The sequence below is a fragment of the Pleurodeles waltl genome, chromosome 8 (assembly GCF_031143425.1).
Source record: "Pleurodeles waltl isolate 20211129_DDA chromosome 8, aPleWal1.hap1.20221129, whole genome shotgun sequence".
NCBI lineage: Eukaryota > Metazoa > Chordata > Amphibia > Caudata > Salamandridae > Pleurodeles > Pleurodeles waltl.
This window is the reverse complement of record NC_090447.1, coordinates 1,008,250,525-1,008,264,176: the sequence shown is the minus strand read 5'-3', so window position 1 is coordinate 1,008,264,176 and position 13,652 is coordinate 1,008,250,525. Positions and strand designations below refer to the sequence as shown.

At 41.7% G+C, this 13,652-nt stretch overlaps 1 protein-coding gene across 1 annotated transcript in view; it reads right to left on the bottom strand.

Moving 5' to 3' along the window:
• Window positions 1-13,652, bottom strand: part of DIS3 (DIS3 homolog, exosome endoribonuclease and 3'-5' exoribonuclease) — a 260,018-nt gene that overhangs the window by 32,753 nt on the left and 213,613 nt on the right. The window contains exon 19 of the mRNA XM_069205287.1: window positions 13,357-13,525. Coding sequence (XP_069061388.1) covers window positions 13,357-13,525 — 169 coding nt within the window. The remainder of the gene's footprint in view (window positions 1-13,356; window positions 13,526-13,652) is intronic.

Below are 13,652 nucleotides of genomic sequence, written 5' to 3'. Positions count from 1 at the left end.
ACATGGGTGCATGCTACTTGGCTCTCAAAGCCTCTGAATTCCCTTCTTTGCCACTCTCATGCATGAGCACAGACTCAGTTAGTATTTCCAATCAAAGTGCCCCCACCATATTACTGATTCAGTGTCAGTTTCTGTAGGACCTGTTAGTGATAAGCAATCCATCCTGCTTAGTCCAACTCCTCTGACAAACCAAACTTGTTAGGAACAGTACTTATTGTGCAAATTGTACTGTATTGTGTTTTGTACTCCAGACTGGTGTTCCCGAATATACTTCAATGACAAGAGATAAGATATTTGCATTCTTAAGTGACAGCTTGCTTTGCTCTGAAGAAGAAGATCTGATTTGTCATGTCCCCTGACTTAGCAGAATTACTTTAACAGGTACCATCCACATTGTGGTGCACAGGGGCCAACAATGTGGGATTCATCACTTCAATGGACCCTATAAATGTGAAGATTAACCTTCAGTAGAAGTTACTATAACACTTCAGTATATGTTACCCCAGCAATAGCTTTGATTAAGCAAGGGTTTATAATACATACTGCTACTGAATGTAACAATCTTATTCTCCCAATACGCAAGGTGTGGAAAACCAATGTGTGCAGGTTTGTCCAAGATCTTAGGGCTATTAATAATGTGCTGATCCCAAACGTCATAGTCATTCCTAACCCCCACTACCATTTTCAACTGCATCCCTGCCAATGCTTCCTGGTTTATGGTGGTTTATCTTTAGTCTGCTTTTTTTCCCATCCTTGTTCATGAGAAGAGTCAGTATTTCTTCTTCTTCACATTTAAGTGCCAGCTTTTTTGGACCCGTCTCCCTCAAGTATTTACAGAACATCCCACAATCTTTTCACAAATCCTGAATCAGGATTTGGACAAACTGGTTTTCCCTGTGGATATAGACTAACTCAGTATACAGATTATTCAATGTTGGCCTCTCTGTTATCTACTCACCGTAGTAAGCCCCACCTCTCCTCTAAACAAGCTGAAGCCATTTGTAAGTTGCCCTCCCTGTAACTATATCCCAGGTGAGTACTTTTTTCATAGTAGTGGGATTTTGTAAACAGTGAATTGTTGGTTATGCTGATATGGCAAGCCTTGAAAAATATACCTGCCCACTCACTATGGCGAGTCAGATTTTATCGGGTCGAGCTATTTCTAGCACCTACTTATCAGTTCTGGCGAGTGAACTTATGCTGGAAGGAACAGGTGAATGAGCAATAAAGATGCCTTTAAATCTTGTTTTTATCTTGACACATTTGCTGTCTGTCCAAGGACAGAGTTCAAATGCCGGTTTGTCTTTTTACTAATTACTCTTATCTTATCCTGGAAAATGGTGTTTACATTTCTTTATCTTATCACAGTTAGAGTTTTTTGTCAAGTGAGATGTCTGACAATAGTTGTGAAACAAAAGGCTGTAAGAAGTCAGTTCTTTTCTATCACACAATATTTCAACAGCTTGTTAAGGAAAATGTCACTTACCCAGTGTACATCTGTTCGTGGCATTAGTTGCTGCAGATTCACATGCTGTGCACATCCTGCCATCTGGTGTTGGGCTCGGAGTGTTACAAGTTGTTTTTCTTCGAAGAAGTCTTTTCGAGTCACGAGATCGAGGGACTTCTCCCATTTCGACTCCATTGCGCATGGGCGTCGACTCCATCTTAGATTGTTTTCCCCGCAGAGGGTGAGGTAGGAGTTGTGTATGCTAGTAATAGTGCCCATGCAATGGAGTGAATACGTATGTACATAATGTAGTTTAAAGTAATATATTTACAAATTTACAAATGTTCAAGATCAACTTCTAAACTGCTACAGGCTCCCGGGGAGGCGGGTGGGTGCATGTGAATCTGCAGCAACGAACAGATGTACACTGAGTAAGTGACATTTTCCGTTCGATGGCATGTGTAGCTGCAGATACACATGCTGTGCATAGACTAGTAAGCAGTTATCTCCCCAAAAGCGGTGGTTCAGCCTGTAGGAGTTGAAGTTGTTTGAAACAATGTTCGTAGTACTGCTTGACCTACTGTGGCTTGTTGTGTTGTTAACACATCTACACAGTAGTGTTTAGTAAATGTATGAGGCGTAGACCATGTAGCTGCCTTACATATTTCGGTCATTGGAATATTTCCTAGAAAGGCCATGGTAGCACCTTTCTTTCTAGTTGAGTGTGCCTTTGGTGTAATATGCAGTTCTCTTTTTGCATTAAGGTAACAGGTTTGAATGCATTTAACTATCCATCTAGCAATGCCTTGTTTGGAAATAGGATTTCCTGTATGAGGTTTTTTGAAAGCAATAAATAATTGTTTTGTTTTTCAAATTAGTTTTGTTCTGTCAATGTAGTACATTAACGCTCTTTTGATGTCTAATGTATGTAGTGCTCTTTCAGCTACAGAATCTGGCTGTGGGAAGAACACTGGTAAGTCTACTGTTTGATTCAAGTGGAACGGTGATATGACTTTTGGTAAAAAATGTTGATTTGTCCGTAGAACTACTTTATGCTTATGTATTTGAATAAATGGTTCTTGTATGGTAAATGCTTGAATCTCACTTACTCTTCTTAAAGATGTGATGGCAATTATAAATGGAACTTTCCAAGTTAAGTATTGCATTTCACAAGAGTGCATGGGCTCAAAAGGTGGACCCATGAGTCGTGTTAAGACAATGTTGAGGTTCCATGAAGGAACTGGTGGTACTCTTGGTGGTATAATTCTCTTTAGGCCTTCCATAAACGCTTTTATGACTGGTATCCTAAACAGTGAAGTTGTGTGCGTAATTTGCAGGTAGGCTGAAATATGGGTAAGATGTATCTTAATGGAAGAAAAAGCTAGATTTGACTTATGCAAATGTAGTAATTATTTTACGATATCTTTGGCAGATGCGTGTAAGGGTTGAATTTGATTATTATGGCAGTAATAAACAAATCTTTTCCACTTATTTGCATAGCAATGTCTAGTGGTAGGTTTCCTTGCTTGTTTTATGACCTCCATACATTCCTGCGTAAGGTCTAAGTGTCCGAACTCTAGGACTTCAGGAGCCAAATTGCTAGATTCAGCGATGCTGGATTTGGGTGTCTGATTTGTTGTTTGTGTTGCGTTAACAGATCTGGTCTGTTTGGTAGTTTGACATGAGGTACTACTGTGAGGTCTAGTAGTGTTGTGTACCAAGGTTGTCTTGCCCATGTTGGTGCAATTAGTATGAGTTTGAGTTTGTTTTGACTCAACTTGTTTACCAGATATGGAAGGAGTGGGAGAGGGGGAAAAGCGTAAGTAAATATCCCTGACCAACTCATCCATAACGCATTGCCCTGAGACTGATGTTGTGGCTACCTGGATGCGAAGTTTTGGCATTTTGCGTTTTCCTTTGTTGCAAATAGATCTATTTGTGGTGTTCCCCAACTGCGGAAGTAAGTGTTCAGTATTTTGGGGTGAATCTCCCATTCGTGGATCTGTTGGTGATCCCGAGAGAGATTGTCTGCTAATTGATTCTGAATTCCTGGAATAAATTGTGCTATTAGGCGAATGTGGTTGTGAATCGCCCAATGCCATATTCTCTGTGCCAGGAGACACAACTGTGTTGAGTGTGTTCCTCCCTGTTTGTTTAGGTAATACATCGTTGTCATGCTGTCTGTTTTGACAAGAATGTGTTTGTGGCTTATTATGGGTTGAAATGCTTTCAGCGCTAGAAATACTGCCAATAGTTCTAAGTGATTTATGTTAAACTGTGTTTGCTGACTGTCCCATTGTCCTTGGATGCTGTGTTGATTGAGGTGTGCTCCCCACCCTATCATGGAGGCATCTGTCGTTATTACATATTGTGGCACTGGGTCTTGGAAAGGCCGCCCTTGGTTTAAATTTATACTGTTCCACCATTGTAGCGAGGTGTATGTTTGGCGGTCTACCAACACCAGATCTAGAAGTTGACCCTGTGCCTGTGACCATTGTGATGCTAGGCACTGTTGTAAGGGCTGTATGTGCAACCTTGCGTTCGGGACAATGGCTATGCATGAGGACATCATGCCTAGTAGTTTCATCACCATTTTGACTTGTATCATTTGTTTTGGATACATGTTCTTTATTACATTGTGAAATGCTTGAACCCTTTGTGGGCTTGGAGTGGCAATCCCTTTTGCTGTGTTGATTGTCGCTCCTAAGTATTGCTGTGTTTGACACGGCAGAAGGTGTGACTGTGTAGTTCAGTGGTTCCCAACCTTTTGACTTCTGTGGACCCCTATTTTATCAATACTGGAGCCCGGGGACCCCCACTGAATCATTATTGGAACCTGGGGACCCCCACTGAGTCATTACTGATAGCTGGGACCTAATATTATTAATTTTTTTAAGCAGTCGCGGACCCCCTGAGGAGGCTTTGCGGACCCCCAGGGGTCCCCGGCCCACAGGTTGGGAACCACTGGTGTAGTTGATTGAGAAACCTAGATTGTGGAGGGTTTCTATGACGTACTTTGTGTGTTGTGAACACCGTTTTAGCGTGTTGGTTTTGATTAACCAATCGTCTAGGTACGGGAACACATGTATTTGCTGCCTTCTGATATGTGCAGCTACTACTGCTAGGCATTTTGTAAAAACTCTTGGCGCAGTTGTTATTCCGAATGGCAACACTTTGAACTGGTAATGTACCCCTTGGAATACAAACCTTAGGTACTTTCTGTGTGAAGGATGTATCGGTATATGGAAATATGCATCCTTTAGGTCTAGTGTCGTCATGTAGTCTTGTTGTTTGAGCAGTGGGATTACTTACTGTAATGTCACCATGTGAAAGTGATCTGATTTGATGTATGTATTTAATGTTCTGAGATCTTGTATAGGTCTGAGACTCTTGTCTTTTTTGGGTATGAGAAAGTACAGAGAGTAAACTCATGTCCTTTTCTGTTGGTCTGGTACTAATTCTATTGCTTCTTTTTGTAGCAATGCCTGAACTTCTAGTCCTAGAAGATCTATATGTTGTTTTGACATATTGTGTGTTTTCGGTGGGACGTTTGGAGGGAATTTGAGAAATTCTATGCAATAACCATGTTGGATAATTGCTAGGACCCAAGTGTCTGTTGTTATTTCCTCCCATTGTTTGTAAAACTTGGTTAGTCTCCACCCCACAGATGTTATGTGTTGGGGATTTGTGACTTGGAAGTCACTGCTTGTTTTGAGGAGTTTTGGGACTTTGGAACTTTCCTCTATTTTTTTGGAATTGTCCCCCTCTATATTGTCCCCGAAAACTTCCCCGCTGATACTGGCTCTGGTAAGTGGGTCTTGTTTGTGAGGTTGTGGGTTCTGTGCTTTGTCCTCGAAATCCCCCTCTAAACTGTGTTTTCCGAAATGTGCATCTGCTCTGTGGGGAGTAGAGTGCGCCCATGGCTTTGGCCGTGTCAGTGTCTTTCTTAAGTTTTTCAATTGCCGTGTCCACCTCCGGCCCAAACAACTGCTGTCCGCTGAATGGCATATTCAGCACAGCTTGCTGTATTTATGGTTTAAATCCTGATGTACGCAGCCATGCATGTCTCCTTATTGTTACTGCTGTGTTGAAAGTTCTAGCAGCTGTGTCTGCAGCATCCATTGCCGACCGTATCTGATTGTTGGAGATACTCTGTGCTTCTTCTACTACCTGCTGCGCTCTCTTTTGGAACTCCTTGGGTAAATGTTCTATAAAGTGTTGCATTTCGTCCCAATGGGCCCTATCGTATCTGGCCAACAAAGCCTGTGAATTGGCAATACGCCACTGACTTGCTGCCTGTGCCGCCACCCTCTTGCCTGCTGCGTCGAATTTTCGACTTTCTTTATCTGGAGGTGGTGCATCTCCTGAAGTATGTGAGTTCGCTCTCTTGCGCGCTGCCCCTACTACAACTGAGTCCGGTGTTAGCTGTTGTGTGATGTACACGGGGTCTGTTGGTGGCGGTTTATATTTTTTCACCACTCTTGGAGTAATGGCTCTTCCTTTTACAGGCTCTTCAAACACTTGTTTGGAGTGTTTTAGCATTCCGTGTAGCATAGGAAGACTTTGATACTGGCTGTGTGTGGGCGACAGTGTGTTAAAAAGAAAGTCGTCTTCAATGGGCTCAGCATGCAGGCTGACATTATGAAATGCCGCTGCTCTCGACACCACCTGTGCGTAGGCTGTACTATCCTCTGGTGGCGACGGTCTAGCTGGATAACATTCAGGACTGTTATCGGACACTGGTACGTCATAAAGGTCCCATGCGTCAGGGTCATCTTGACTCATTCCTGTATGAGTTGGGGATTGCATCATTGGTGGAGTGGCTACCGGTGATGGTTGTGGAGAGCATTGTGGAGATGGTGGCTGGGTTACTTGTTTAGCCACCTTTGCCTGTGGCTGCTTGTCTTTTTCCTGAAAGACAAGTTTGCGTTTCATTTTAATCGGAGGGAGAGTACTGATCTTCCCTGTTTCTTTTTGGATATGAGCCTTCTTTGTGTATAGTCTGGCTCTATTGTTTCCAATTCCTATCCAAATCTATGTGTTTTCATTTGTGTGGACAGTCCTTGTTCCTCAGTGTAGGAGCTTGTTTTCGGTTCCGAGGCCGAATGTTTCGGAATCGAAACCTTTTCGGCTGCTTTGTCCGGTTCCGCCGAAACCTTCTTTACTTTCGGCGTCGTGGTCTCTCGGTGCCGACTCATTTCGGTGCCGCTATCTCTGTGCCGAACCTGCTCGGAGCCACTATCTCGAGCCCGAGATTGCTGTGTGGCGGTATCTCGACCGGAGTCGGATGACTTCGCCCCCAGCGTGCCCTTTTTCGGTGCCGATGATCGGTCACCTATTTTTCGGGTTAAGCCATGGCCTGTTGGCGGTGGCGTCCCCTGGGCTTTAGTGGTTTTTTCGTGAGTTTTGTGTTTCGACGTCTTACTCACGGTTTTCGGTGTTTCTTCGGGATCGATCTCATCCGAGTCCGATTCCTGGATGGTGAATGTTTCTTCCTCCTCCTCGAAACGCTCTTGTCCTGTCGGCGCCGACACCATTTGCAGTCTCCTTGCTCTTCGGTCTCTTAGTGTCTTCCTGGACCGAAACGCTCGACAGGCTTCACAAGTATCTTCCTTGTGTTCCGGCGACAAACACAAGTTACAGACCAGATGCTGATCTGTATATGGATACTTGTTATGGCATTTTGGGCAGAAGCGGAATGGGGTCCGTTCCATCAGCCTTGAAGAGACACGTGGCCGGGCCGACCAGGCCCCGACGGGGGATCGAAAAAACCCCGAAGGGACACCGGAGCTCTTCAAAAGTCGGTGTCGATCTGTTGTAACTAACCCGATACCGAACGCAAACAATACCGACAATTTTTCCGAGATTCTAACTAACTTTCCGACCCGAAACACGGAGCGAAAAGGAACACGTCCGAACCCGATGGCGGAAAAAAACAATCTAAGATGGAGTCGACGCCCATGCGCAATGGAGTGGAAATGGGAGGAGTCCCTCAATCTCGTGACTCGAAAAGACTTCTTCGAAGAAAAACTTGTAACACTCCGAGTCCAACACCAGATGGCGGGATGTGCACAGCATGTGTATCTGCAGCTACACATGCCATTGAACTGAATAATACAAGTTTCTCAAAATATATAAGAAATTACGAAACAACATTTTTGTGTATTTCATAAGTGTGAAGAAAAGATTAAAATAGGAGCAAAACAAATCAGGATACTTTACTTAGTGATGGGCAAACAACAAATACTTGCAGGAACTCGATTTCCAAACATTACACACTATATAGTTTTACCAGTAAAACCACGTCAGTGGGAAATGTTGCGGCCATTTGGATTGAAAATCTACTGATTGCAAATAAGTCTACTACAACTTCGTGCTTCAGGTATGTATTTATTAAAAGTGATAGATTTGAAACATGATTTGAGAACTATTCCTGTCCCCGACCTGATGACAGTGCAGTTAATGAACAAAGAGGCAAGTTAGTGGTCATGGGTTTTCTACATGTGGCTAGACTTATATTACATATGGAACAAAAGTCTAGTCTATTAAATCAAAAAAAGTCTTTTTTTGTACAGCAGACATGCTGAACTCGCATATTTTAAGGTACTCTCATATGTGATAAAGAAGAAAATGGCAGCTCAGTGAATTAAAATATTTGCCTAGGATCACAGTTTGAAACCAGTTTATGGGTCAAGAGCATTATAATTAGGTCGAGTAGATTATTTAAATCACTAGACCTTCAGGTTTAGTAACATTTTTAGGATTTTTCGAGGCCTGGATGGCCAAGACTTTTCAATAATATTTTCAGAAAGAAGTCCCCGAACCATTGGAGTGGTTTGGTAAATCAAAAAAAAAAACATTTGTAAAAATCAAACAAGCATTTACTTCTACACCTGCCTTTAGGGCTCCTCGATTATGTTAAACATTTTAGCCTGTACTGTTATGAACGTAATGGATTTGCTCTTTGATTGTTGGTACAAAGCCTTATGGACCAGAAAAAGCCCACAGCTTATTGCCTCTCAATTATAGACCCAGTTACAGCTTGGCTCCCACCTGTGTTTACAGTATTAGGCGGCTGTTGCAAATCTCTTTGATGCTTCTAAAAATATTATATAAAGTTCTCCGTTATCTGTCACTAGTCCCCATTCTGTGGTTGCGTTCCTGATAACAGCAAAAGCTAAGCATCTCTCCACAGCATCGAAATGAAATACTGTTTGTGTTCATATTACTCTGATATACTGCTTAAGTAGTTGTTTACACTGTACACACTGTATTACACAGAAGTATATACATGCATCTATATGCAATACATTCAGGATTAAAGTTTCTTGTCCCCTTGCCTCCTTTGTTTCCCCAGGAAGCACATTTTCTGTTTACAACAATACAATAGACTACAATCTGACTAATTATTTCATAGTCTCATTGTTATCGCTTTCCTCAGCATCCTGAGAAGTAGCAAGTGTAAAAGTATTCACAGTGCATTTATTTGCAAAAGCACTGGATGATGCTGTTGAGAGGATAGAAACATAAAAAACTGTGTTCTGGCCACTGCCATATTACCAAACCCTGCAATGACTTGACTGATCTGCTCCTAAATGATTCTGAATTAACGTATTTAATTGAAGGATCATGTTTCATACATTATGAAGCATAGTCCCTGGTTGTTCCATCTGCACTATATACCAAATTGTGGAAGGTTGAAAATTACCCACTGTGAAATCAGCCCAGGTTGCAGAGTTCATCGCGCTCTCTCTCTGGTTTGTATGCTAGTCAAAGAAAAGGCTTTTTCTGTATACACAGACTTAAAGTATGCTTTTGGAGTGACATTACTTTGGATTTCCTTAGATGCAAAGATGTTTCTTGAACTCAGAAGGTTTTAAGGACTGATCTATTTCCTATACATATTTTTAATAATGTGTCTCAATTGCAGCAGCAAGCTTCTAAAACAAAAATATAAAACAGTTCTGGATCAAGCAGCAATGTAAAAGGGACATGGAGAGGAGGTACAGATATAGTACTGTGTGTGTGCGGTAATGAACTTTCTACTCGCCAGGTTGTATCATGGATTAGCCAACGCTGGTAGAGACGGCATGATGTGTACACTAGAATCCACTGGTATGTGGTCTTGTTTTCCTCTACTGTTCAAAGTTAATGCAAATCCTGCGTCACATTTTGGTTAATGCTGAGATGGGTTAAAGCAAAAATACCAGATGATGGATGGAATGCTAAACAATGCGACTATTCACCCACTGTCACAGATCTTGGTTTAATCCATCATGTTTTTGCTCACCACGCCAACCCAATTTGAACCCAGCCATACGCAAATCAGTCTCGACTCTGCTCCCTATGGGAACAGTCCAGCCCTAACTGCCGGGCCAGGTCCTCTCTAGCCCGAAATCAAGGATCCTGGGACTGTTTTTGGGGTATCACCTGGCTGGACTGTTTCCATGGGGAGCAGGGTCAAGACTGATTAGCATATGGCTGGGTCCCAACTGGAATGGCATGGGCAGCAAAAGAACTATGGATTAGGCCAAGATCTCTGTACTGTGGTGAATATTTGATGTTGTTTAGCATTCCGTCAGATGTCTGAATATGCAAATTATTCCTATGACTATGTCGTAGTATGTATGTTTTAAGCATGGTTGGAAACCTACCTCTTTGCCAATGCAGATGCTATGAAAGTAACTAAGCAGTTACTCAGAGTTTGTCCCCTTGTTCAGGTGCCAAGCCTTATCAGTAGTGATCAAGGGACACACTTCGTATCAGCATAGTATTTGTAAGGCCAAATGAACAGACCAGCAATTCCACTGTGCCTATCAACCAGTCTGTCGGCCAAGTAGAAAGGAATAATGGGATCCTAAAGAATAAGATGTTCAAGATATGCTTGGAGACCCAGTTAAAATTACCTTATGCTCTGTCATTAGCTTTTGGTCTCTCAAAGCGATCCATTCCCAGGAGACAAAATTCAGCCCAGATGAAATAGTCACGGGCCGTACCATTGGGCCAAACATGATGCTCCCCTCAATTCCCCTTCTTTTCTGCCATGCTACAGTTAAATGATTACACTGTCTTACAATATTGCTGGAAGCTTATACAATGTCTACAATTTCGATTCTCTGGAGTGAGTAACATTATCCGAGTGTCTGACTGAAGCTCGCAGTCCCCCACAGCCTAGTGATTGCGTATAATTTCGGGTACCCCAGAGGAAGACCGTACTACAGCCCCGCTGGCACGGATCATACCAGATCCTGCTCATCACAAACACAATTGTCAAATGCTGTGGATTAGCGACTTGGATCCAGTCTTCTCATTGCAAAAGAGTTGCTACTCCTGCAGACAATGGTGTTCCTGACTTTTGCCTGGCCATGGATCATCTGCTCTAACTGTTTCTGATGCAGGCTTGTCTGTTGGTTGGTTAAAGTTTCCATGCCCAACTCCTTTGCCTGCTGCACCACCAATGTGTGATGCTGTCCAGACAGTCACTTATAGCTATAGATTCTTTCTGAAATAAGTAGCATCCTCTTTATCAATACCAGATTCCCTCTGTGAGTCTAACCTGATAAGCTTTTTGTTTCGAGCATCTTGCTGGTGATGAGGTACATCCTTGCCACAGAATGGGGAATTATTGCATGACTGAACTGTACTGAACCTTCCCCTGCACAGAGCTACCGCTCCGCTTACCAGGGTAACTCCAATGTGTTGCTGCTGAAAAGTACCTGCGGACGATTAGCTTTTACTCTTGCTCGATTTGCACACACATGCCTGTTGGCGTAAGAGACAGCACTTCTTTGATCGTAGAGCCCAATAGTTTAATGACACTTTGCCTTTATCTTTTTCACTTCAAGTATATGTGGCAAGAGTGTTGTGGCAGCTCCCCCTCTTCTTTCCCAGGCCTCGAAAAGTTTGACACTGCTTTCAACCACAACATGCCAGATAAGGCTCATTTCACAATGATTAAGCAAGGATTTATTTTACAACACAAAGGAGCAAATCTCTAATATTTCTGTTAAATAGAGCAAATTTAATTCAACGGTGGAAAACAGTTTTTTTGAGTTACATAATTTTGAGTATTACCTTCCCCATGGGTTGCTGTTTCTCAAACGACACTTTGTTTAAAAAAAAAAAAAAAAAAAAAAGGAGGGAGGGAGTGTCCTTAAATCCAGCCTGTATCGTGTTCATAAATGTCTATGTAATACAATGTGTACAGTGTAATGAAATAGGGATTTTATTTTATAATAGTTTGAGGCTTCCTATGGCACTGATCTTGCTACTTTTCATGGCTCTACCAGGCCTGGAAGCCAAAAGGCTCATGATTGTACCTTTGCACATTTTCTAGTAGCACAACCTCTCTTTCATACCTGGCAAGTGGAAACTGGATTTTGGGAGAATAATGAGCCTAGATTTGTACGTATTAATATCTTCTCCTCAAGTACATCCAGCACTTTCTTGGGTAGACTATCCTACCATTTGATCATTATATACTTTTCAGTGAGTAACAACTCTCAGTCACATGATTTAAGTTCTATTAAATTGTATTGAGAAAAAGCATATATGCACTGGTCTAATGTTCAATGAATTTTAGTTCTCTGTTCCAATTGACCATTTTCTAGTGAGAGCCCTGTTCAACTGAATTGACAATTGTCTTTAACTTTTTGCTTTGCTGCTTGCCATTTTGCATTACACATTAGTTGGTCTTTAGGCGTCCCAAAGTGTTGTTTGATTTTTTAACACTGGCATTATAGACAAATAAGGTCACTGGCACAGCCAAAGTAAATGTAAAGCAACAAACACAAAAGAGGTCACTGGTACACCCAAAGTAAATCTCACAGAATTTGTGGTGCATTCAGCCAGAGAAAATGGCTCTGTCATTCTAAGATGCTAAAGCTGGAAAAGACTGAAGAACATCCGGAAAGTGTCTATTTAATTCAGAACGTCAATGCATTAGTTCCATTTTTCAGCTCGCTAATAAGGTGGATTTCAAGATACAATGAGAAGGTTTAAACTAGTGGCTTAAACATAGAACATCAATCTTCCACACTGGGAATTCTAAATTCTACTAAAGAGATGGATACCAATATTCCCTCATCCACTGTGCAGTTACAATAAGTAATACATTTTCATGAAATATAACATGAATGTGCTAGAGAGATGATCACTCACAGTATTAGAGATGCATACGAAGAATTGGGATTCAGACATATGGTTGACCCCTCAATGTCTTAATGGTTACGTATTGTGGGTTTCTCCAGAGACAGCCAACAAGTTGGAGTGACTGGTCTCTTGCTGGTGAGGTTTGTTATTAAATAAGGGGAAAGCATAATATTATAAGTGGTGTCCTTAATGCAATTTCCTGTGAATTAGTATGGAAATACTGTTGTTGTTCCTACACAAGAAGCAAGTTTCACTGTCACATTCCATCAAAATGACTTCAGCGATAACCTACCTTGCATGCTTGATTAAAATATTTAGATTTGAATCCCTCTCCTTTTTTGTAGAGGAACCTTGGAAAACTTGAATACTCTTGAAAAATCTTTCCCTTCCAAGAGGACCTAAAAAATCCAGCTGTTGAAGGGAGAATTTTGTCTAGCCACTTCCAGTTACCATCACTAGTTGTGTGTCCCCTGTTTGTAAGATTCTGTTGCTTCGATCAAAGGACTACAGTTTTGCAGAGGATACACAATTTTCACAAATTAACTGAAAACTCTAAAAAGCATGGTCTGAACTGACTGACATATGTAACACCAATGTGACAAAAAAGTAATTTGCAGTTTGAAAAGAAAAAGAAAAAACTGCTAAACCCACATTCTGCTGTGCAACTGGTCAAAGTTGTGCTTGAAATCACAAACACACTTTACACAATTGCATTGCTTCCAAAAGCAGAAATTTCCCAATCCGGAACAATATTTTACCTGTGTGTGGAATGCCACTGATGACCTCTGTGCATATTGAGCCATTTTGTGTCGGAAGTTAATATTTTTACAGATATCTGCCAGTTTATTTTTGTCTGTGAGGTCTGGGTATGTGCAATCTGCTCCAATAGCTGCTGCCAGCAAACGATGGACAATTACATCAGCATATCTATCAAGAAAGAAAATTAATAGTGATATGGCTTTGTAAGGCCCACAATACCAGGCAAGTGTAACAGTACCACCCCACTGACAAATGCACGTCAATGTATTAAACAAATGAGAACAATTTTGTTATA